At 38.4% G+C, this 26,527-nt stretch overlaps 1 protein-coding gene across 1 annotated transcript in view; it reads left to right on the top strand.

The window, feature by feature from the left end:
- The window catches only part of SPINK5 (serine peptidase inhibitor Kazal type 5), a 75,360-nt gene that overhangs the window by 43,434 nt on the left and 5,399 nt on the right, over window positions 1–26,527 (top strand). Inside the window, exons 17-31 of the mRNA XM_060635790.3 lie at window positions 770–897; window positions 2,740–2,827; window positions 5,538–5,665; window positions 6,311–6,377; window positions 7,481–7,608; window positions 9,180–9,282; window positions 10,698–10,825; window positions 14,222–14,291; window positions 15,191–15,318; window positions 15,740–15,818; window positions 18,936–19,063; window positions 20,085–20,157; window positions 21,243–21,370; window positions 22,261–22,360; window positions 25,974–26,104. Of these exons, the coding sequence (XP_060491773.2) occupies window positions 770–897; window positions 2,740–2,827; window positions 5,538–5,665; window positions 6,311–6,377; window positions 7,481–7,608; window positions 9,180–9,282; window positions 10,698–10,825; window positions 14,222–14,291; window positions 15,191–15,318; window positions 15,740–15,818; window positions 18,936–19,063; window positions 20,085–20,157; window positions 21,243–21,370; window positions 22,261–22,360; window positions 25,974–26,104 (1,607 nt within the window). The remainder of the gene's footprint in view (window positions 1–769; window positions 898–2,739; window positions 2,828–5,537; window positions 5,666–6,310; window positions 6,378–7,480; window positions 7,609–9,179; window positions 9,283–10,697; window positions 10,826–14,221; window positions 14,292–15,190; window positions 15,319–15,739; window positions 15,819–18,935; window positions 19,064–20,084; window positions 20,158–21,242; window positions 21,371–22,260; window positions 22,361–25,973; window positions 26,105–26,527) is intronic.

Here is a 26,527-nt window from a genome sequence, read left to right as displayed (position 1 = left end):
AATTACACAAATACATTTCTTTTTTTGTGGTGAGAACATTTAGGATCTAGTCTCTTAACAACTTTCAAGTATACTGTATTGCATACTATTGTATTGTTAACTGTAATTACCACACTCTACATTAGATCTCCAGATCTTAATTCATCTTTAAATGGAAGTTTATAACCTTTAACCAACATCTCCCTATTTCCCCCACCCCACCCAGCCCCCGGAAAGTACCGTTCTACTTTCTGTTTCTATGAGTTCAGCTTTTTTAGATTACACATATGAGTGAGATCATACAGTATTTTTTGTCTACCTCACTTATTTCACTTAGCAGAGTTCCCTCTAGTTTCATCCAAGTAGTTGTAAAAGGCAGGATTTCCTTCTTTTTTGTGAAGGCTGACCAGTATTCTCAGTTCCTCCAAGAAGCCTCTTCTTCTAGGTCCATTGAACCCCCCTCACCTTTGATCATTCAGTTATAATTTATAGACTTTGATATGGAACACAGCACAAACATACATTTTATATTGTTCTCTACCAATTTTGTCAGCCTTCTTCTGCACCTAGATTGTAAGCAGTCTCAGGGGAATGATGATGTTAAATATTTCCAGACCTGCTCTGGTGCCAGGACAATGCTGAGTCCGTGATGGAAGTTTTGTAAATACTTACTGATTTACTGCTACACATAATCACTTTTCCTTTTCCTTCTTACTCTGCATCACTTATTCCTCAGAATAGGCAAAGGAATAGTCAGGGTAAGAAATCATTCTGAGAAAATATTTTCCAGGAGCTCTGCAGTGAATTTCAGAACCAGGTGAGGAACGGGACGCTTATATGCACCAAGGAGAATGACCCTGTCCGTGGCCCAGATGGCAAAATGCATGGAAACAAGTGCTCCATGTGTGCAAGTCTATTGTGAGTACCTGTGCTCATCTGTTCTACTGCATCTCTTTATTATCCATCACGTCTGAGTCTCAGTTTCTTTAGAAATGTGTAGAATATATGCCATGGGTTGTGTGCTAGGTAAGCTGAAAAGCACATGGACAAGGCAGGAAGTAATATTGAATCACACAGTGACAATGTGATTCTCTATTCAGTTTTCTTTCTGTCCTCTAGGTAAGTCATGGGAAAGTTTTAATTTAGTGCTGGTATGTTTGTAACACTTGATAATCATCATTCATAACAAAGAGGGAGCAGAAGTTTGATGATCTGGATGCACTGATATCATTGGTCTCTCTCCCACCTCTGACATTTTATGATTATGTGAATATATTCAAATATTGGCTAAGGAAGAACCAGTTGAACAGAGATCTATGAGGCCAGTGTGCAAGAACTGTTAGAATAACCTGAATGAGAAATGGAATAGAGAGAATTACATTTATCCTTTTAGGAACATTACCATGCCCAGGTGAGATAAATACTTTGATAAGTGGTTTAGTGTAGAGAGTAAAACCTCTAATAGGCAGGGCCATGTAATAGGTGTTTATTGAAATGTCTTCTTGTGAAGCCAGGTCCAGGGACTTTTTTTGCTGCTGTTTTGGTGAGTCGGACCTGAGCTCCATTGTGTGAAACAGTATAGGAGAAATTGATTATTACCTCCTCTGGTTCTCCTCCTCCTTAGATTCTTAGTCCTCTACAGAGTCTCACGCTAAAGTAAATGTTGAGGAAAATGTTTAAATTTTTTTTATTATTTTGTTTAATGTTTATTTATTTTTGAGACAGAGAGAGACAGAGCATGAACGGGGGAGAGTCAGAGAGAGAGGGAGATACAGAATTCGAAGCAGGCTCCAGGCTCGGAGCTTTCAGCACAGAGCCCGACACGGGGCTCCAACTCACAGACCGTGAGATCATGACCTGAGCCAAAGTCGGAAGCTCAACCGACTGAGCCACCCAGGAGCCCTGAGGAAAATGTTTAAATAGTATCTGTTGAAAGAGGTGCAAAGTTGATTTCTGTCTTGTAACTTTTTGCATGTCCTCGCCCAATCTCAGGTATATGCACATAGCTCCTTAAAGGAAAGGTTGACACACTAGGCCAGTAGGGCAGGCGATGGGCTCAGATTCAGGAAATCAAGGGTCTTCTCTTACTTGCTCCATTTGTTCATTCTTTGGAGATGACCGGATATAATGTGATCCATGCTATAGATGTTCAAGCTTTGATAAGCTGTGTATCAGTAGAACATGGCAAGAATGCCAGAAGCTTAGGCTCTTGATCAACCTCAAAATGTTAGTTGTTGAATTTTCTTGGGCTTGGATCATTATTATACTTTAAAACGTGAATTCAACTTGAATATTAATGCCCTTAAAATAATATCTAAAGTTTTAATTTTATAGTGAAACGTGGTTTATTTTGACTAGGGCCCATCATCTGACTTGGTATCACCTCTGCTTTGATCATTGATATGGTTGTTATTTACACAGGAAAAGTTGCACAGTTTAGAAAAATCAAGGCAATGTGGCTTGCCTAAAGTCAGATCACTAAAGTCACTGACTGATAGAAAAAGACTACATGAGGGTCACATACTGATAAAAAAAAAAAAAAATGCTAGTTTTATTTTTTTAAGGAGAATTGTAAACTACTGAATTATTTATTTTTTATTATTATTGTCTGCAAAGTAATAGCACCTCTTAGTCTGGATAAATTTGTACCGAAGAGTGAATCTGACCTTGTCTCGAAGATCCTCATTCCTTTTTAAAATACATTACCAAAGAGAATCGAAAACTGTACTTAGCTTGTATCTTCTTTATTTTTGATTGCAGCAAACTTGAAGAAGAAGAGAAGAAAAATAATAGCAAGGAAGGAAAGGAGAAAGTAGGGGCTGAGAAAGTGAAGAGAGAAGCAGTCCAGGTAGTTGTTTCAGGCCATCAGAGCCACATAACTGTTCCATTCTCTCCAGGCAAGCCTCCTGCTCCCACCTCCTTATCCCATGTCCTTAGTAACTTCTCAGACTGAGGACATGTATTGGATTCTCGTGTATAAGAAGATCCCTTCTTCCTATTCAGTTTATTCACTCCAAGTATGATTTAGTTGCTTGTGCATTTGAGAAGAAGTCAATCACCATTCTCCACTTACCATGTGAATTGTAGTATCCCAAAAAAGAAGCATATACAGATTGCTATCTTGTATGAATGCAAATCAATAGAGGCAGATTTCAAAGTTTTCTCCATATCTTTTTATATAAGGATGTTTAGTTCAAAACAAATAAAACAAAAAACAAAACAAAACAAATAAAACCTGAATTTTAATCCCAATTAATTATCTGTGAGATTTTGGGAAAATTACTTAACAGCATTTTTGAGCCTTGGGTTTACATTCTCACGTGATGATGATGATGATGGTGATGACTATTAATTATTTAGTTTCTGGCATATGTCATGTGATATAACAGTTTTATGTCTGATCTTTGTAGTAACCATTCAAAGTATGTGATTGTTATCTGTATTTTATAGAAGAGGACTCAGAGGCTCAGATTAGAAGTTAGGAAATGTATATAGTTAAAAATTTGAGAGCTAGCAATTGGACCACAAGTTCTGGCTTGAATGCCCATGATGCGCCTTAGATTTTGCACTTTATCACCATTTGTATCATTTTTACAGGATGTGTCTCAGATCTTCATTGTTCCTCTCCTGTGTCCTTTTCTAATTTGGAAGACCTCACTCCTTAGTGTTCTCTCTGCTCTCATCTTTATTTCCTACAATCTACCCTTAACTCCAAAACCAAAGCAGTTTTGCAAAACATAAGGCAATCTGTGCCACCCATGGCTTCTAACTTACTCAGAGTAAGAACCAAGGCCCTTTTAGTGGCTTATAATTCCACCCATGATCTGACCTCCGCCACCTCTCAGGCCTCATTTCCTATTTTCTACCCATTGCTGCCCTTGTGCCAGCCCTACTGGCCACCTTGTTGTTTCTCGGACATCCCAAGCATTAATTCAAGGTATCCCATCTCATGGACTCAGTCACATTGTGGTTAAAGACCTGGGCTGAGACTGTCAGGGCTCAAATACTGGCTCTGTCTCCCCACCAATAAGGCAGACAGTTAACATTTTTGCATCTTAGTTTCTTCACTTATAAAATAATAAACTATCTTTATGTATATTATTTTTATGAAGTCCCAAGAAACTTACCCATATATAACAGCACATGTCTTAAGTCTTCAATATTATACACACAATGAACTTTACTTTCTATATGGTTTTCCTCATACTCAGACATGATTGTCCTTGTCTTCTATTTGTCAAAATTCTGGCCACTTTCCATGGCTCGGAATAAGTATTAGCTGCTCTCCAAAGATTTTCCCCATTTATACAATATACTTAATAGCTCTATCATCTATTATGCCAGAAATTTTCCTTTATTTCTCAATTATCTCATTCTTTTTATTCCAAGTTATAGATGGTTCTATGCATTTTCTTCAAAGACTCTAAACACTCTGTATTTACTTTTTTTGATTGCTCTAATAGATTATCACAAACCTGGTGGCCTAAAGCAAAACAAACTTACTGTCTTTGGTTCTTTACATTAGAAGTCTGACCTGGGTCTCAGTGAACTAAATCAAAGGGCTGGTAGGGCTCTGTTCCTTTCTGGAATCTCTAGGGGAGAATTTGTCTCTTTGCCTTTTCTTACTTCTAGAAGCCGTCCATGTCCCTTCCATTATCTTCAAAGCCAACAACATCACATCTCTGACTGTTGTTCTACAGTTGTATTTCCCTCTCCATCTCTTCTGTCTCACTGTTCCTATTGTTAAGGACTGACCCTTACAGTTACATTGGACATACCAGGATAATCCAGGAGAATCTCCCCATCTCAAGGTTCTTAACTTAATTACACCTGCAAAGTTCCTTTTGCCCTGTAAGGTAATATGATCACAGGCTCTGGGTGTTAGGACTTGGACAAATAGGAGGGATGGGAGCTGTTGTTCTGCCAACCACAAATTTTTTACAGAAAGAACAATAGATAATTCTTTCTTTCTTTACTTCTTTTTCTTTCTTTCTTTCTTTCTTTCTTTCTTTCTCTCTCTCTCTCTCTCTCTCTTTCTTTCTTTCTCTCTCTTTCTTTCTTTCTTTCTTTCTTTCTTTCTTTCTTTCTTATTTGTATTTTTTTAGAGAGAGAGAGTGCAAGTGGAGAAGAGGGGCAGAGAGAGAGAGAAAGAGAATCTTAAGCGGGTTCCATGCTCAACATGGAGCATGATGTGGGGCTTGATCCCATGACCGTGGGATCATGACCTGAGCAGAAATTAAGAGTCTCAACTGACTGAGCCACTGAGGCACCCCTGCTCAATTCTTCTTTATGTATCTCACAGTATCTAGCCCAGAATAATATTTGAGTTGAATTGAAGGTTTTCTAATGAACTAAGTAATAGTAATCTTATACTCCAGATAATGCGTGACCTTAAAAAGTCCCTAAAAAGCATCTTGGCTAATGTTGACCTTCTATATCACCGTTTTGATGTATCTGCTATGTTTGGGGGCGTTGTATCATAGGTTTTATAGGGGTAATGTAGAGGAAGTTTTCCAGTATTTAGTTACCTGATTCTTAAATCCACCGTCATTTGGCAGGAGCTGTGCAGTGAATACCGTAACTATGTGAGAAATGGACGACTTCCCTGCACCAGAGAGAACGACCCCATCGAGGGCCCAGATGGAAAAATGCATGGCAATACGTGCTCCATGTGTGAGGCCTTTTTGTGAGTAGAACCACAGCCACTGCTGCTGAGTGTGAGAGAAGATAGGCCTGGGACAGGCAAGGGAGGTGATTTTGAAGGTTTTCTCTAGGAGGTAGATATGGAAGCTATCTTTGCATTATTTTCAAGGATTTACAGTTAAAAAGCCATATCCTTAGCACATTTCTTTGAGGTGTTCTCAGTGTTCTAAACTGTACTTGAATTGTTCCAGGGAGTACTATGTGCTAAGGGCAAAGTCCCCCAGAGTTAATGGCATACAAGGACTGAGAAATCTGTTCTCTGCTTACATACTACCATGAATAATCCAAAGATGTGATCGTGAGGTGGTAACAAATGGAACATTTGCTAACATCTAGTAAATATTTTCAAGCATCCTTAGTGCTTTCTGGGGAGAAAAACCATATCTTTATTTTCCAGACAACTGTAGTGGTAAATTTGCTTACTGGTATGCTATGACATGTGTGTCTTATTCTTTAAGCAACATTAAATACAGAAAACAATATGGACAGGTGTGCGTTTACTCTCCTACTCCCAACTGAGTTGGTAGAGGTATGGAGGTAATGGGATATTTCTATCTAGAGAGAGTTCCCATTTAGGATAACATGTACTGGGTACTAGGAAAGATTCTTCTCCCTCCCCCTCCTGCAGCCAGCAAGAAGCAAAAGAAAAAGAAGAAGCTGAATCCAAAGCAAAAGCTAAGAGAGAAGCTGAAAAGGTAGTTGTCCTGGAAGTTTAATACCACACTAAAAGATGAGGTTTTGCAGTTTCTCTGTAAAAATAACATGCAATTACTGAAAGCCTGTGTCAGAGAACTCAAGGTTCATCGAGTCTAGGAATTGATACAATTTTCTTAAAGGATCAAATAGTAGATATTTTAGGTTGTGGCCATCCAGTCTCTGTCACAACTCTGCTGTTGTAGCTGTAAAGCAGCCGTAGATGATATGCAGACAAATGGGCATGGCTATGTTCCAATAAAACTTTATTTATTTAAGGAGGTGGTGGGCCAGATTTTGCTTACAGGCCATAGTTGGCAAACATATGATTTACTTCATTCCCGAGTTTTAAATGAAGGTTTAAAATCCAGAGAGAAGGAAGAACTTGCTTACAAAGGCAGTGGGACTATTGGTATCTGAATCCACATCTTTATATTTCAAAGTACTCACAGTTAAAAAATGGAAACAAAAGAATTGAAACCTAGACCTCTGGACACCAAATCTAGCATTACTCCTAACCCACCATGTAGTTTTCGATGACCACATTTGGTGAAATCAGTTGTTTTCCTTGCCTTACCTTTATTTCTGGTGACAGCATTTGGGGGAAAATAAAAATAATACATTGGGTACACTAGGATAATCTAGGATAACATTTTCTTGGCTTAAAAAAAAGACTGATTCCAAGTATATTTTTTCAAATTTGTGGTCATTTCCTTGCCCCCATCAAAAACGAGTCTTATGTGTGATTGCAGATTCAGTCTGGATTTGGGGGTTACACCTCAAGGAAAAAGGAAGAGAAACCTCTTTTTAAATCGTGTGTGTTTAGGGGAGGGTGGGTGATGGGTATTGAGGAGGGCACCTTTTGGGATGAGCACTGGGTGTTGTATGGAAACCAATTTGACAATAAACTTCATATATTGAAAAAAAAAAGAAAAATAAATAAATAAATCGTGTGTGTTTAGTAGGAATTGATTGAAAAATTCAATCGCCAGGAAAAAATATATCTATAGGTCATTTTTTATTGTTTCTAGGAAGCACTTAGTAGGAACCCAACAAAGTAATTTATAAGAAAATACCCCTACTCTTGCCCTTTCTCCTCCTTTAGGATACATGCAGTGAATTTCGGAGCCTTTTGCAAAATGGAAATCTTTTCTGCACACGAGAAAATGATCCCGTGCGTGGCCCAGATGGCAAGACCCACGGCAACAAGTGTGCCATGTGTAAAGCTGTCTTGTGAGTACACAAATGAAGCCCCTGCTGTGAGCTGGAAGATATGGTGGAAGGCAAAGAGCCAGGATAATAATATACATTGTGTTTGTCCTTTCTTTACATATAAAAGGAGCAAATTATTATCTGTAGAGCATTTTTAGGCAAATCTTCCTCTATAAAGGCCAAGATTTACACTTCTAGAAATAGACAATATATCTAGGTTGTTACATTCTCTCTTAGTTCTGGGGTAGAGCTTACCTATTAATAGATCACAACATCTTTCTTGGTAAAATTTTAGGTCCTTTGCTGTCAAATGGATCCCTTCTCTAGATTATAATTACCACTGGGAATATAATACACATATTTTGCTATCAGTCTAACTCTTCTACCTACATTTTTTAAAATATCACATTTTTCACAGAATGAAAATAAATTCTTTATACAAAGCTCAGAAGTACACATAAAATATTTAACTCATTTAATAGCCATTTACTGACTATCTACAATGTACAACATGAATAATGATTGTTCATAGATGGATTAAATAATCTTCTCAGAAATCATATAGTTGACTAAAGTTTAGACATGGGTACAAGTTAATAAAATATGAGGGAGGAACTGCTAAATGAAAAATGATGTGTACAGTGTATTCTGGTACTTCAAGGAAGAGAGAGTTAATAGGAAGTTTTATAGGGGGAATAGAACTGGTCTTTATAATTTGGATAAGGTATGAACTGTACAGGAAGGAATGAGAGGGGCAGAGGGCAACAGCATGTGTAAAGCTCTGAAATTAAGAAAACAGTAATCTGAACAACAAAGAGCAAGTCATGTAGTTTAGTTAGAACTTAGCCACTTTGCTGGCTTTGAATGCCAGATCAAGGATTTTGAAGTCAATGCTATACATAGTGGGAAGCTGCTAACATTTTTCAGGTAAGAGAGTAAGTGGCATAAATATGGTTCCTTTGGGAAGATCCATACATAAACAATAAAAAGGGGGGGAAAGAGAAGGAAAAGACTAAGATTCAGAATGCTACTGGTGATGGTAGGGGTTTGCAGGAATCCAGGAGCCACTAGATCTCATCAGAGCCAGAGGAATAAGAGGGAAGGTGAATGGATCAACATGGGAGATGTGAAAACAGTGTCACAGTGTCAACAGCCATGGGGGCTGCGGGGAAGGGGACAGAGATGGCTCTAGTGTTTTCTTCTTCATGAATGGTAGAGAATCCAGGAGCAAGGACACATTTGGTGGAGGAGGTAGTTCTTGTTGGACCTCTTGAATATGAGGTGTTTGAGAAGAATCCAGCTGGAGAATCACAGTGAGCATTTAGGAAGTGGTAGTAAACCGCTCACGTGGCCTTGCTTGTGTTTGTGTACATGTTGGTTTTCCTCTACAGTAGTGAGAGCTCTTCTAGGCAGAAGGACTCCATGTAATTCGTCTTTCTATTTTCAAAGGAGGGCCTGCAACATAGTGGATGTTCAGTAAATGCTGGTGGATTCTGTACAAATCTATTTGGGTCACACGATGAGCAACTCACAGAAATGGGCTCTGCTCTCTGTAATCTGTTATTCCATACTTCCCCCTTTCTAATTTCCAGCCAGAAAGAAGATGAAGAAAGAAAGAGAAAAGAAGAGGAAGATCAGAGAAACGCTGCGGGGCATAGTTCCCATGGTGGTGGTGGCGGAGGAGGGAAAGAGCAGGTGAGAGGACCTCTAATTTCCACGACCAGGGTGGACGCAAGTGTCTGACAAGAGCACCATGGCAGAGCCTGGCATAAAGGGGAATGAATGTCAGGCTGAGTTTGAAAGCGTTCTCTGAAGGACAGGGGAGTTTCCCCTTGAAACTGCAGGGTAATATCTCAGCAAATTTTAGTCTCTGTATGGCTCGTTTTGATTTCTTTAACCCTGGAAATAATTAACATAATGACCTCATCCCAGACTCCTGACCCCTTTTTATATAGTGTAGCTCTCAGGCCATTAATTGATCATAAGAGTGTTAGGTGGTATAAACATGGAGATAGTCCTCAGCAGCATCACATGCTCTTTATTTTCTTCTATTATTCTCTTTCCTTCGATAGGGTCACTTTTTCAGGGCATTTTTTCTGTTGAACCAAGGCAGCATAATATGGTGAAAGAGCATGGTTTTCAGAACCACATAGTTTGGGGGTAGACCCTGCAACCCATTATGCAGCATTGAATAAATTACTTCATGTCACTGAACTCTAGCTTCCCTTATCTAGCAGTACTCTTACAGGGACAAAATAAAATAATTTAGGCAAGTTTTTAGCACATTTGCTGAGACATTTTTAAGAGTCAGAATGACAGTGTTGCCTATAAACCCAGTCCTTGGGCCTGTGAACACTACTGCATAAGATTACAGCTGCTTGATTTCACTTCTTACGACCTTCGGATATCAAGATCCTCTCTTTGCTTCCAGATCTGACACAGGCCTGACATATGTCTTTGATAAGTTCTGGCTATTCTGTTTTTCTATCTTTTCTCCTTAAGGAGGCTACATCCTCACTCTCAGGAATGAGGACTCAAAAGTCCCCTGTTTGTCTTCTCCACAGTTGTCTTGAGCCTGTCTTCCTTAGCATTTTGTATAACTTTGTACTTTCTTCCAGCAATTCTTTCTCCCTTCTGTCTACACCAGAGGTCAGCTTTTTTTTTTCTTCTGTAAAAGGCCAGATAGCAAATATTTTAGGCATTGTGAGTCATATGGACTCTGTTTCTCTTATTCCATTCTGACATTATTGTGGGAAAGCAGCCATAAATATATCTAAATGAATGAGTTGAGGGTGTGTTTCAAGTTTTGATTTGTAAAACCCCCATATATAAGAACAGCTGGATAGATTAGTCTTATAGGCTATAGTTTGCCGACCCTTCATCTGTGCTATTAAATCCCAGCCAGCTTTATAATTTCCTTGTGTAGAACCTTAGAAGCAACATCATTAACTATGACAACTGACCTCTTAGAATATGGCTGATTCCAGTCCCTCTTTCTCTGTAGATAGCAGTGCTGGACATTGTAATAACAGAAACTCAAATTGTTTAATGAACTTAACAATGCAACAAACCAAGTAATCCAAGAGACCTACTCTCCTCTCCTTTTTCAGGACCAATGTGCAGAGTTTCGGGGAAAGATGCAAAATGGAAAACTCACCTGTACTCGGGAGCGTGATCCTGTACGTGATGCTGATGGCAAGGCATACAACAATAAATGTACCATGTGTAAGGAGATACTGTAAGTACTTCTTTCAGCTGGCAGTCTCAAAGCTAAATGACTAGCTATTTCTCATTTACTTATAGCTCCCTCCTGAAAAATTGTTTTTGTTAATTCCCAAGTATTATCTCTTTCCCTTGTATCCCGTAAGAAACAATGAGCCTTAGCAATGGCAGCTAATCATTGTCTGATTCCTAGTCTGTTTTCTCTCATAATTCTGTGACCTGCAATTGCCATCATGATAGAGCATTTCACTTTAGAACATATAATGCCTAAGTCCTGTGGAGAGTTCACGAAGGTCATTTGGAATAGTTGACCAGCATAGTTTAAGAAGGTTGTTTCTTGCCATGTGTGTGGAACACATTTATTGCATAATCCAGAGTGTTTCTTCTGTGTGTTTTCCCATGGTGAGTGTACTGAATTGGAGTGCTTTCTGATCCAACTCAGCCACTCTTGATTTGTGTTACTGGGTCAAGGAGCATAACCACCCTTGTACACGGAGATAGTTTTCTGGGTGACCTTGATAGGTACTCATAGTTTTAAAATTTGATGCATATATCATAATGCTATTAATTATGACACTTAATCGATATGAATTTAATAAGCATTTAATGCTTCTCCACACATACATCTTTTTCACCTTTCTCCTTGAAAAGAAATTACAGTCTTGTGATAGTGTAGGCCATGTGAGAAAATCTGATTAGTTCAAATGTTGCATTTTACGGATGAGAAAAACTGAAATTTTTCTTTTTTTAACTTTTTTATTTTGAGAAAGACAGAGACAGTGTGAGTAGGGGACAGACAGAGCGGGGCTGGGAGAGAAAGAGGGAGAGAGAGAGAGAGAGAGAGAGAGAGAGAGACACTCCCAAGCAGGCTCTGCACCATCACCACAGAGCCTAATGCTGGGAGAGAAAGAGGGAGAGAGAGAGAAAGAGAGAGAGAGAGAGAGAGAGAGAGAGAAAGAGAAAGAGGGAGAGAGAGAGAAAGAGAGAGAGAGAGAGAGAGAGAGAGAGAGAGAGAGAGAGAGAAAGAGAGAGAGAGAGAGAGAGAGAGAGAGAGACACTCCCAAGCAGGCTCTGCACCATCACCACAGAGCCTAATGCGGGGCTTGAACTCACGAAACCGTGAGATCATCACCTGAGCCGAAGAGTCAGACACTTAACCGACTGAGCCACCTAGGCGCCCCTGAAATTTTTTTAACTTCAGGGTCTCATGGGGAAGTGAACTTCAGAGCCAAAATCAGAATCCAGTTCCTCTGAATACTAGCCTAATATTTATTCACATTACGAAAATTTGTCAATAGAAGCAGGGCAGTAGAGTAGAGCAGTGCTAGGGTTTTAGCATCAGATAATTTCAGCTTCATGTTCTGGACAGGTTATTCCACTTTCCTAGGCTTCCATCTGCTCATATTTATAATGGTGGTAGAGGCAACAATAATCATCATAGCCACTAGTGTCTGTTTTGAAAGGTAAATGAAAAGAACCAGGTAAAACTCTCTACACAGTGCCTTGCACAAAGAAGGCATTCAATAAATGTGAATTGTCACTATTAATACCATCAGTAGTGTCCAGTAAATAATAGGCATCAGCATGAATAGTAATAAATAATAACTAATGTTATGATTTCCTGCACTACACTGTGTTGTCCTTTTGCACAACTTGTACTTTGCAGATATGACTAACATAACTGAGAGAGCATTTCACTTAGGACTTTGCTTCTTTTTGCCACATATATTAATAGATAATTTTGTTAAGGAACAAATGACGATTCTCCAATGCAAAAAATGTATAAGATAAAATTTTGCCAATGTAATAATTGTCATCTATACTATAAGATACTCATCTGGAGTATTTAACAAAACACAACATACATGGAATATTTCTTACAATCTTTAGAAATCACTCATCTGACAATGAATGGTTTTTGACTGTCTGCATTGTAATAAGCACTGGTCATGGACAAGCATTCTTCATGTGAACAAGACAAAGTTCCTGCCATGTAATTATAACGTAATATAGAACAGACAAGTTATAAATAAATAAACAAATAACTACATAGCACAGGGCTAGATGGTAATAAGGAAAATAAAGCAGAGTAAGGCAACATAAAGGGATTGCAGTTGCTGCTTTATTTATGGTGTTCAGGGAAAGCCTGGCATGTGAGGGACACCCGTAAAGAGTAAGTGAAGTGAACCATGTGGACATCTAGAGGAAGAAAGTTTCAGGCAGAGCAAGAACCAGTGAAAACTTTTGAAGATGTAAAATTACCAAGCTGAAAAACAGAAAGGAGGTCATCATGTCTCAAAATTATTGCATAGAAGATTGCAGAAAATGAGTATGGGGACATTAAATAAGGCTTTTTTAGGCCAAGAGAAGGATATTGGATTTTATTCCATGTGTGATCAGAGGTCACTGGAGGCTTTTGATCAGAGCCATGATTATCCCTCGAGTGGCATTAAACTGAATCATTACAGTACCCTCTTCATCCAATAGTACTTGATTAAAATTTCATGACTTTATATTTGTTTGAATCTTCAGGATCTATTTTACTGCCACTTCCCTATTTCTTATACATGCAAAGGGAACTCCCTAAAAAGAATATATATATGTATATATGTTATATACATACATACACATGTTGTTCTGTGTACAACACCAAATGAAACTTGGAAAGAAAAGTAAATGTACTAGATCTTGAGCCAACTGCATCCGAATGACCTGGCTTGTTGAAAATCAGGCTACAGAGTCCCAGTCTAGATCTTGTCAGTAAACCTGTTGGGATAGTCAGTGGATCTGAATTTTTAAAAGTTTCACAGGTGTTTCTTAATGTGCATGAAAACTTAGAGACCACTGGCATAAATATTTTATCAGAAAAGAGTTTAAAAAAAAAAACAAAACATGATCCTAAGGTATTTTCTAGATTACTTATCTTCTTTCTATCTTGGGTTCCATACTTTAAAAACTAATACCCTAATGGGTTGATCTACAAGTCAAGGCACTAGACTGGTGAATTGGTGAGGTATTAAAAACCAAGACATAGCATGAAAAGATGAGGACACTGGGCCTGAGACTTGAAACTTGCCTCTAAATATCTGATGAGTTAATATCGAGAAGAGCTAATGGGTTCAGCAAACTTGTTCTGTGTTGTCCTGGGATTGTGAAGTCCAAAGGACGAAAGTTAAAGGTAAATTTGGACACAAATAAAGGAGACTTTGAAATTACTTGAGTTTGTCTACCTAGAATACCTATCTACCCTATAGACCCTGTGATGAGGAAGCTTCTTAATAACCAAGCTGACTCTCAGCTTTGAGGATGCACAGAGATTCTCTGTGAAGGAAATGTAGGATATGAACTCAAAGGCTCCTTCCAAACCTGAGTTTCTGCTAACAGGATGACTATTGACTCTTGTCTCTTCCAGAGAAAGAGAAGCAGAGGAAAATAAGCACTCTGACTATAGATCAAATGAGACTCAATCAGCATCAGAAAAGGTGAGTCACTAACTAGATTTTGATAAAAACGGTCTTTCTGTAAGTCAACACTTGGCTATCAAAAATACAGAAAGAGAATGTCAATGTTGCCAGCTAAGATCTTTGCCCTAAGAAGGTCAGAAGCCATCATAAACGTCAGTATTGCTGATAACTTGTTCAGTGTGGAAATTTCATGCCAAACGGAAATCTTTCAGTCTAACACATTACAAAGCACTTTTATAAATCGTAGTTTATTTAATTCTCTCAGCAACCTGGTCAAATACATTTTTTTAACCTTATTTTATAGATGGGGAGAATGAGGCTCAGCTGCTGTAACAAATTGCTATCGACAGTGGCTTGAAACAGCACAGATGCATTATCTTATATTTCTGGAGTTCAGAAGTCCTAACTGGATCTCACACTGTGTTAAAACTAAGGTGTCAGTAGGGCTGCGTTTCTTTGTGGACGCTGTAGAGAAGATCTGTTTCGTTGCCTTTTCTAACTTCTGGAGGCTTCCTGCATTGGCTCATGGCCACCTTTAAACTTAGCGGTGTCCACTTGAATCATTTTCATGTGGCATCACTCTGATATTGACTTCCCTGCCTCCCTCTTTCACTCCTGAGAACCTTTGTGATCACTCTGAGCCACACAGATAATTTAGGATAATCTGTCACCATTTTAAGGTCTGCTGATTAGCAATCTTAATTCTATCTTCCACCTTAATTTTTCCTTGCCATGTAAGGTAGCATATTTATAGGTTCCAGGAATTAGAATCTGGTCATGTTTGTACGTCATTTATATTGCCTCCCAGCAAGGTTAAGTGGCTTCCTGACTCTTGAGTCAAAATCTTCAGACTTTCAAGCCCAATCAAATACTATGTGAAAATAGTCATTTCCAATATCATCTTTCCTTATTTTTAGGATACGTGTGATGAGTTTAGAAGCCAAATGAAAAATGGGCAACTTATCTGTACCCGAGAAAGTGACCCTGTTCGGGGTCCAGATGGCAAAACACACGGCAATAAATGTGCCATGTGTAAGGACAAACTGTGAGTATTTTTCAAAAATGGGGCTTTAATTGTGAATATTACAGTATAATAACTGTTTCTCCTTTCTCATCAGTTTGAGAAAATGACTTTTTTTTTAAAACAGATCAGGGCGCCTGGGTGGCTTAGTCAGTTAAGCATCTGACTTTGACTCAGGTAATGATTTTGTGGTTCGTAAGTTCGAGGCCTGCATCAGGCTCTGTGCTAACAGCTCAAGGCCTGAAGCCTGCTTCGGGTTCCATGAGTCTCTCTTTCTGCTCCTTCTCTACTCATGCTCTGTTTATCTCTCTCTCTCAAAAATAAATAAACATTAAAAAAATGTTTTTTAATGAAAAAAATAAAACAGATCTAATTATTAATGAGGTGTTTGTTCACTCTGGCTGAAATGTTTTTGTTTTTTTTTTCCCCCATTTTTTTCTTCAAGGGAAAGGGAAGCAGCTGAAAAAAAAAAGAAAGAGGAGGACAACATGAGAAACGCAGGGGAAAAGAGCAATGAAAACCAGGTAGTGCGTGTTAGACATACTAACACTTAAAGCTGGATGCTTGATTGTAAGGTTAATTCTTTCAACAAATATTGATGGAATGCCAACTGAACCCACTCATTGTGGGCATAATGATAAACAGGAAACCCTGGCCAGATGTGGCAAAGAAATAGCATGTGAACCAGTGCCCTAAAAGCAACTCTGATGCACTTAACCACCTGTTTACAGGACCAGTGACAAGTGTCAAGTTTTGGTTGTTATCAAGGGGATTTCTTCTCTGAGGTTTTAAAACAAACAAATAAACAAATAATTAAGCAAACAGACACCAAAATTACGAACAAGAAAGCAAATATCAAAAACTTGGAGCTCTGATGATAAGTTCTTGACTTGGTGGTCCAGTGTCATCTTGTATTCAATTTGGGCTTTACATTTTTTTTTAATTTTTTTAATGTTTACTCATTTTTGAGAGAGAGAGAGAGAGAGACAGAGTGCTAGTGGGGGAGGGGCAAGGAAAGAGGGAGACCCAGGCTCACTGAAGTCTGAAGCAGACTCCAGGCTCTGAGCTGTCAGCACAGAGCCCACTGCAGGGCTCAAACCCACAAACCGTGAGATCATGACCTGAGCCAAAGTCAGATCCTTAACCAACTGAGCCACACATGTGCCCCCAATTTGGGCTTTAAAAATAATGTTCAAGGTACAATGGGGTGTCTCAGTCGTTTAAGCATCAGACTCTTTATTTCAACTCAGGTCATGATCTCCTGTTTTGTGAGTTTGAGTCCCATGTCTCTGTCTCTGTCTCTGTCTCTGTCTCTCTCTCTCTCAAAAATAAACATTAAAAAAATAATAGAAAAAACAATGTTCAGTGCTTTATAATACTAACACATAGACTGTGACACAGCACAATCTCCTCCAATCCATCTATGGACTCCAATTAGAAAAGAGAAATTGTGAAGTTTCCCCAGGGAAGTTTTCCCATTAATGAGGGAACTTTTCATTAGGTCTATACTGACTTACAAAATGAACCATGAATAGTAATTTTCATTTTTTTTTTAATTTTTTTTTTTAACGTTTATTTATTTTTGAGACAGAGAGAGACAGAGCATGAATGGGGGAGGGGCAGAGAGAGGGAGACACAGAATCCGAAACAGGCTCCAGGCTCTGAGCCGTCAGCCCAGAGCCCGACGCGGGGCTCGAACTCGCGGACCGCGAGATCGTGACCTGAGCTGAAGTCAGACGCTTAACCGACTGAGCCACCCAGGTGCCCCAGTAATTTTCATTTTTTAAAAATATGTTGGGCATATGCATTTTGGTAAATGAATGGGCTTGAGAAAAGATTTTGTTATCCAACTTTAAATGATCTCTTCGGGCCATCTATTCTATTTGTAATCCTGGTCAATGTTTTTCTTTTTTTAATTATCTATTTTAGAAATTTCAAACAAAAAATACTCTCTACATTCATATATGAAAAATATCCAGACATTGTCTGTGTGTGTTTTGTGGCAAAAAGAGAACTATGGTCTTACCTACAAATGCAAAGTAAAATTTTTCACAGAACACATGCATCATCATATAAACCAGCCCAGTAGAAACTTTTGGTTCTAGAATAAATGTCATGGGGATATACAGTACACATGGGGAGTATAGTCAGTAACAATGTATTAACTTTATATGGTAACAGATGGTAACTAGATTTATTGTGATGACCATTTTGCAAAGTATGCAAGTGCCAAATCACTATGTTGTATACCTGAAACTAGTATAATATTGTACGTCAGTTATACCTCCTTAAAAAAACTAATAAACAGGCCTTCCCAAAATCAATGCAGTAGGTGGTACTGTTGCAATTTTTCAGTTGAGAAAAACTCAAGGGAAGTTAACTACACAGAGGTAATAAATAGAAAAGCTGGAGATTGCACCCATAAAGCAAAGATTGCAATATGGTGCTATCATAAACATATAAGTGTGTGGCATTTGGAGTGTATGGAAAAGGAAATACAGCAACTCCCAAAAATGATGGCTGTGAGATATTTAGTATTTGGATCAAGTATTCAATTCCAGAGGACTTTTTTACTGCTGCAGTTAAAAGTAGTTCTGGAGTTGTTCATGGGTATCACACTTTAAAGAAAGAAGGTTAACTATCATCTAGGTTACTAGCGGTGTCTTTCAAGGACATCTTCCCATATCTCTACTTTGGCTCTTTGAACTTACAAATTTCTGTAGATGTCCAAAAATTTCCAGATCCTGTGGACTCCGTTCCATTGCCTTTTTTTTTAAGGTTCTTATTTTTCAATGAATGTACGAAGCCACATTACCTTCTTACAAGTGCTTAGGAGTTTTATTCTCTGCCAGGTGAAAGCCCAGAAGACGGGAAAGCTTGTTGACAGATTTCTGAACACGATTCCAATGTTGACTTTAATTACTTCATCACTTTGAGCCTTATTTTCTCATCTGTAAAATGAGGATAATGAATGTTTATCTTCTAGGTTTTTTTTATGACAACCCAAGGAAATCCACTAGAGCACACAACAAAATGCCTGGCATATGATAATACAGACTTGATTTTTGCCAAGAGAGCATCTTTCAGTTCATTCCAGGGCTTTTGTATGTGTGGAGTATTACGTAGAGGTGCAGGGAGACAGGTGTAGCTCCCAGCCTGCTGAAAATTGTGTTAACACACTACAGGCTGCCTGACACAGTAAAATTCCACTGGGATGCTATGGAGAGGATTCTAACTTCATAAGCAGATATTGAATAAAGTTCCTTTGAAACACATTCCATCTCCAACATTTTGTTTTCTCTAGATTTTTATTTCCCCCCTTAAGTATTATAAGTTTATATCTCGCAAGTTACATTTAAAGTTTTAGAGATCAGGGGCGCCTGGGTGGCTTAGTCGGTTGAGCGTTCGACTTTGGCTCAGGTCATGATTTCACGGTTTGTGAGTTCGAGCCCTGCATCTGGCTCTGTGTTGACAGCTCAGAGCCTGGAACCTGCTTTGGATTCTGTGTCTCCCTCTCTCTCTGCCCCTACCTTGATTGTGCTCTGTCTCTCTCCATCTCTCAAAAATGAATAAACATTAGAAAAAAATTTTTTTAAGTTTTAGAGATCAGACTATCATGGTAACATCTCTTTTTTCCTCAGGATCGATGCCATGAATTCCGGAACATGGTGAGAGAGGGAAAGCTTATCTGCACAAGAGAAAATAACCCTGTTCGAGGCCCCGATGGCAAGATGCACGTCAACAAGTGTGCTATGTGTCAGAGCATCTTGTACGTGAAGAGGTTTATCAATCACTTTGGCACGTTGTGCTCATTTGTGAGGAGATAGTTATTTTTTTGTAATGTTTTTTTTGTCTCTTTTTTAATATTTATTTTTGAGAGAGAGAGAGTGAGTCAGGGAAGTGCAGAAAGAGAGGGGGTCAGAAGATCTGAAGCGGGCTCTGCTCTGACACTGGAGAGCCCAATGTGGGGCTCGAACCCACAAATCGTGAGGTCATGACCTGACCCTAAGTCTGACACTCAACCAGTGACTGAGCCACCCAGGTGCCCTAGAGATAATTCTTTTTAATTTAAAAGTTAAGACCCTGGGCATCACACATTAAAAATATAGTAGACCTTCACTTTAGAAGAGGACAGTAAGCTTCTAGAACACTCTCATAAGAAATTTTCATTTTGATAATGAGAAGCATAATTGTACCTGGAGCATCTGGGACAGGGAGACAGCTGTTGTAAAGTGTGCCAAAATCACGGACTTTCAGGAGCTGAGGAACACGGGACACGCCAGTTCACTCTGCAGTGTTTCACTTCCTCTTATATATAAAGGAAGAAATTACTACAAAATAGACTTTCTGTGGGGATTCAAGGAGATAATATTTTTTAAACATTTATAAACTTTAAAGCAATATAACTATATAATGAAAATGAATATTGGAGAGTTCAGTTCTAATTTAATATGAAAAAGAAAAAAGAGAAATGAAACATCACACCACATGAGGGCCATACAAATATTTTACTAAGGAAAACATGCAATGGCCTTCTAGGAGCATATATCATTCGGGTGACATCATAGTAGCTGAATTTATGAAAGTTGATAACATTGCCAAAAATGAATTATGACAATTCCAACAATTAGGACTCATTAGTAAATATATATATAGATAGATATTAGATATTTTTTAGATACAAGAAAATGATGTTAGATTTGCTAAGGTTTACAATTAGAGAAATACTTAGTTTAAAAAACTCACTAATAACCCTATAAAAAAATGATCTAGCCTTTTTTATTCTGCAGTGAGCGAGAAGCTAATGAAAGAAAAAAGAACGATGAAGAAAAATCAAACACCAAGCCCTCAAATGACGCAAAGGTTATTTTTTCTTAATGTTTATTTATTTCTGAAAGATAGAGCACGAGCAGGGGAGGGACAGAACAGAGAGAGGAGGACAGAGGATCCAAAGCAGGCTCCACACTGACAACAGAGAGCCCGATGCTGGGCTGGGAACTCACAAACCGTGAGCCCACATTGGACACTCAACCCACGGAGCCACGTAGGCACCCCACAAAGATTATTTCTTAAAAGATATGAAGATGACTATTTTGCCATTTATCCTCAGCATCTTACATTCTCCAGTTTTTGGATAATAAAAATGCTAATGTTCTGCTTCAAAGAAAAGAGACTCTGCTAATATTTGCATTTTGGTTATAACAACATTTTTTTCTGTCCTTAAGGTTTAACATTTTTCTCAATTTTGTAGAGAATTCTCCTGCAGTGTGTGTCCACTATTGCTTTATTCTCTCCTTTTTGGGAGAAATAGGGATTGAAAAATAGAGTGTAAAAATCTTTACAACCTCAACTGCATGCTTATCTCTGACACTAAATGTGAAATGAGGTTTCAGGTAGTTTGTTGACATTGATTTTTACAATTCAGGTAATATAAACTAATTTCAAAGCTTCCTCTTCAGCTTCTCTCCTTGATGTCTTTTTTCTGTTTCCTCCAGATGGCTTTCTGAGCATCAATGACTCAATAGTGTGTATGTGTGATGCTGCCTTTTCTATTTACTTTTCAATGCAAAGAAGACATGTTCAGTCCTTTGCAATAATAATCACATTTGTAGCATTAGATTCCTGTGATATTGTCCTTGGGTCAAGAGTACACCTCATGTGGAAAATGAGAGAAAGGAAGAAAGGAAGCAAGGAAGGAAAGGGTATGGGAGACAAGGAGATCTGTCAAGAGTTACCCCCCTGCATTTTTGGGACCAGTGCAGAGAGATTCAGAATGAAGTGGGGGATGGAAAGTTTAAAGTCTGGGTGCTCCTTGGCCTACATTGCCAGGGGAAGTGCACTGAGTCTGAACTCAGAGCTAAGAAAAGACTTTCTGAAATCAAGCTTGAGAAAGCCACCAAGCCAAGAAGGGGGAAAATCCTGTTCACTTGCCCTTTCTCATTTTCTAGGATGAGTGCAGTAACTTTCGGGAGTACGTGAGGAATGATGAGCTCATGTGCACACGAGAGAATGACCCCGTGCGAGGTGCTGATGGAAAGTTATACAAAAACAAGTGCTACATGTGCAGAACTATCATGTGAGTAAGAGGATCCTGTTACCCTCTTCAGTGGGGCAATTGCATTTTTATTTTTATTTTTATATTTTTCAATGCAAAAAGGAGTTTTTATTAAAGCATGGAGATAGGATATGTGGAAATTGCATTTTTAGGAGCTGCTGGTTAAATAAATGTGTGCACACAAACCAATGGAATCCTTAAAATAAGTCTTTAGATTCAAGGCCCTTAAAAGTTGAGAACACCTGGTATAGGAGAAAGAACACTTGGACTTGGAGACAGGAAATCCAGGTGTAAATTCTAACTATGATATTTACTAACTGTGTCACTCAAAAGAAAAATTTTTTTCAACTCTCAGGATCATAGCTACAAGAAATTGTTACAAATCTTTGTTCTGTGACTAGATCAGACTCATCAGAGAAGTCTCTTTTTAAGAAATATAGATTTTTACACCCCAAAATATATTGTCAGAAAATTCAGAGCTAAGGAACTTGTTTTTTAGAAAGGGTTTCTAGGTTATTTTGACAAACAACCATATTTGGGGACAATGGACATGGTAGAGATTAATGAGCATGGCTATGAAAAACACTGTGTGAACATGATAATAATAATCAGTATTTTTTTTTTTAGCTCTTTGTAGTATGTTCCTGGAGATAAGAATCATCAATACTACCCTCTTTTTATGTTCTAGGAAAGCTAATCTCAAGGAATTGAAGCAACTTGTCCAAGGTTATATGTCGATTAAGTGATGAGCACTCTAAACCAGTTCGCCTTTGTGTACCTTTCTTTACATCATCCTCTGGTTGAATGTTCTATATCACATTTTATTCAGGGTTACTTAACATCCCCCTGGAAGTTATAGGAGGTAGTCTTTGTGGCTATACCTTTAAACTACTTTCTGTCTTCTTCTATAGTCAAAAAGAAGCTTTGGAAAGGGCAAGAATTCGAGAAAAGTCATCCCACTTTAGATCTTCTGCAGAGAAAAACAGCCCAGCTTCCTCCAGTTCTTCTCTGGTAAGAATGGCTGCTTCAGAAAAGCTACTCATTAACTTAAAGCACCTATGCTTGGGGCGTGTTGCCACTCGCTCTCCATGAACTTCATTTCTATGGAAAGGCCATGGAAAGGCCTTGGAAAGGCTAATCCAGTGTAACTCCAAATCCTTTGTCTGTAGTTCATGCTCAGTGAGAGTTCTGGGATGACTGGGCATATTATTCTGTGCTCTTTTAGATTATTAGTCCTGCTCCAAGCCAATTTAGTATGTTTTCAACATTTTAAAACATGAATGTGACTTATTGCTCATGTGGTCCAATAAATAATTTTAGCAGACCAGAAAGACTCCTCATCCAGCTTCCTTTTGCTCCTCATCCCCAAACCAGCCCTCCTCCCAATAGCCCAGAGAGGTATGCTGAGCATGTTCAAACTTGTGAAATTCCACCGATCAGCAATTCACAGTGGTTAAAACTTGCTTCTTCAAAATACAAGTTGAAGGCCATCAGTAATGTATACCTTAGTGTAAATTAGCCTGAGAGAGTGAGAGTGGGAGAGGGGCTGAGAGAGAGGGAGACAGAGGACCTGAAGTGGGCTCTGCTCTGGCAGCAGAGAGCTCAATGTCAGGCTCAAATTCATGAACCGTGTGATCATGACCTGAGTCGAAGCTGGACGCTTAATGAACTGAGCCAACCAAGCGCCCCACTGTTTGCTTTTTTAGAGCTTTGCCAAGGTGGGGACTAGAAAGAAGGAAAGGGGGGTAAGAGAACATGAAGTATACTCATGAAGTAGAATATCAAATTGGCCCCGAAAAGTAAGACTTTAGCACCTAGTCCGATGACCAAGAAAAAAAGAAAGAAAAGTATCAAACATGAATTTTATCTTATTATTTGCCCAATTTAAGTAGGATAATAGATGAGTTGCACTAGTGAAATACATAGTAATGACATATTTCTAGTAAATTAGACACTTCACTAGGAATCCCATAAGCATGAAAATAAACTATTCACAAATCTGTTCTTTTTTTCCCCAGCTTTATTGAGATACAATTGACATATAACATTGTGTGAATTTAAGATGTACAGTGTGTGGATTTAGCACACTTCTTTGTTGCAAAATGATACCACCATAGTGTTAGCAAACATTGCCATCACCTCATATAATTACCATTTTTGTGTGTGTTGAGAACATTTAAGATTTATTCACTGTTCTTTTTTTTTTAAACATTTTACTGAAGTATAATAGTCATATAGAAGGAGTATGCTTTTCATGAGTGTACAGCTACATGAAATATCACAAAGGGACCACACCTGTGATAATAGCACCTAAGTCAAGAAATGAGGTATTGCCAGCAGACCAGAAGCCTCATCAAGGTTCTTCCTAATGTGCAATCTCATTTTGAGCTGAGCTTTTCCTTGGAGATGAGAACCATATCCATTATTCATTTCATCATCCATCCATTCATTTGACAAATGTTTATTGAACACCCACATTTTCCAAGCATTATTTATGTGTATGAGAATGATAGCCATAAACACAGCAGACGAAACTGTCTACACTCATGGAGTTTATATTTGAAGAACATAGGTAATCGATAACATAAATGAATAAAGCGTAAATCCAAGGGGATAATAAAATAAAATAACGATGTAGTTTGCTACATTGTGCTGGGATCGGAGTAAGGAGGGGGATACAATTTTAAGTAGCCTGCACAGGTACATTTACACCAAGGCCTAATGGGATTGATTCCATACATGTAAGTGAGAAGACAGCATTCCAAGAAAAGAATAGCAAAGCTCCAAGGAAGGGGTTAAAGACAGCAAAGAATCCAGTGTAGCTGAAATAGAGTAACCTCAAAGAGAGCCATAGAAGAGGAGGTCATTAAAGTAACAGAAAGCCATATTATATAGGATTTTGTAGACCAGACTAAAGATACTGAGGGGCCCCTGGGTGGCTCAGTTGGTTGGGCATCAGACTTGGGCTCAGGTCATGATCTCATGGTCCATGAGTTCGAGCCCCATGTCGGGCTCTGTGCTGACAGCTTGGAGCCTAAAGCCTGCTTCAGATTCTGTGTCTCCCTCTCTCTCTGCCCCTTCCCACTCATGCTGTGTCTGTGTCTCAAAAATAAATAAAACATTAAAAAATATTAAAAAAATAAAGACACTGACTATCATTCTGAACCAAGGTTTTATAAAGAGGAGTGATGTGATCTGATTTATTTTTTAAAAGAATAACTTTGCATACTATATTGAAAATAAACTACAGGGCGGCAAGAGCAAAATCTGGACAGCTGGCTAGTCATAGCAGTCATCAATGGAAGAGATGGAGGTAGTTTATACCACAGCAGTGGTGGTAGAAGTCATGAGAGGTGGTTGGATCCTGGGTCTGCTCTGAAGGTAGAATCAACCATACTTGGTTCAGAGTTGTTGTACTGCATAAGAAAAAAGAGAAGCAGGGATGCCTGGGTTGCTCAGTCAGTTAAGCATCCGACTTTGGCTCAGGTCACGATCTCGCGGTTTGTGAGTTCAAGCCCCATATCCAGCTCTGTGCTGACAGCTCAGAGCTTGGAGCCTCCTTCAGATTCTGTGTCTCCCTCTCTCTCTGCCCCTCGCCCGCTCGCATTCTGTTTCTCTCTCTCAAAAATAAATCAACATTAAAATTTTTTTTTAATATATATAAAAAAGAAAAGCAGCCTGTCTTTGTTGCTTCTGTATAATGCTTTATCCTAGTAGTTTTGAACCTTGTAGCAGCAGATACGTGAAAAAATACTAAGGATATATGTGGTTCAGTCCTACCTTTGTCAGTGATTCATAGACAGTGCTTATCTAAATTCTCCCTGATTATCTATTAATATGGAACTCACCATAATCTAAAGCAGTCCATTTGGATGTTTTAATTATTTATCTAAACAACTACACTAGCAAACAAGTATTTCTGTATGAATGGCTACAGATATGATACTATTAAATTTTCTATCTTTTCAGTCTATTCAAAGAGTGGTTTTCAAGGAATTTATTAATTTCATCTAAGTTGTCATGTTTATTGGCATATAGCTATAACATATCCACATCATTCTTTAATATCTATATCTAGTGAAACCCCTTTTTATTTTTAATATTGGTAATGTATATTTCTTGACTTTTTATCAGTTTTGCAAATGGTTTATCAATTTATTAATCTTTTTAAACAACTAGTGTTTGGCTTTGTTCTGTTTTCTATTTCATTAATTTCTCTTCTGTATTATTGTTTTCTTCTATTTTCTTTGAATTTAGTTTGTTTATTATTTGCTAGCTTCTCGACATGAAAGTTTGGGTCACTGATCTTAAAACTTTCTTCTTTGCCAATTATAAAATTGTTACAACTGTCCCCATATCACTGCTTTAGCTGCTGTGATTTGATATCTGGTAGTTTTGTCATCATTCAGTTCAAAACACTTCTACATTCCATTATGATTACTTTGAATCATGAGTTATTTAGAAGTGGGTTGGTTGATTTTTAAATAGTGAGTGCCTATGACCTATGTTACAGTTCCTTTACTAATCTTTTATTCAGATGTGACTGAGGAAATCAAAAGGTTTTTCCAAGCCCATCCCTCTTGAGTGCCATTGACAAAATCTGATTTATGTTTTGCTTGCTCAGGATTCTGAGATGTGCAAACACTACCGAGTATTACCCAAGATGGGTTACCTTTGCCCGAAGAATTTACATCCTGTCTGTGGTGATGATGGCCAGACATACAACAATCCCTGCATGCTCTGTCATGAAAACCTGTAAGTCTACAAGTTGCACTATTATATCTTCAAGGGTAGAGGTTCTTGACTGTGGTGTTGACCCACAGTACTGCACTGATAGCAATTTGAGGTGTGTTGTACCAATTTACTAACCATAACAGTTAAAAATTCAAAATTTGTGGATGATCTTATTCATATATAAAATAGAGAACATTGAAGATTATCCTTTTGGCTAAATTGCTTATATACTTTACTGAGTAGAAGAAAAAGGAAAAGTGGTGGGGTTATAACAATTAGAGAAAGTTTCTATTAGCCCCTGTGTACTCAGGAGAATGTGAACATCGTCCACCCACTATATAAAAAGGAAAAAGTTGAGAATTATTGCTATGTTGAGTCAGCCCAGCCTATAACCTCTACTGGGCCTATTGACTACCTGATAGCCAGGTATTTCAGATCCTCTCC

Source organism: Panthera onca, chromosome A1, assembly GCF_046562875.1.
Source record: "Panthera onca isolate mPanOnc1 chromosome A1, mPanOnc1 haplotype 2, whole genome shotgun sequence".
Lineage (NCBI taxonomy): Eukaryota > Metazoa > Chordata > Mammalia > Carnivora > Felidae > Panthera > Panthera onca.
Note: the sequence above shows the minus strand (reverse complement) of the source record. Positions and strands in the feature narration are given on the sequence as shown.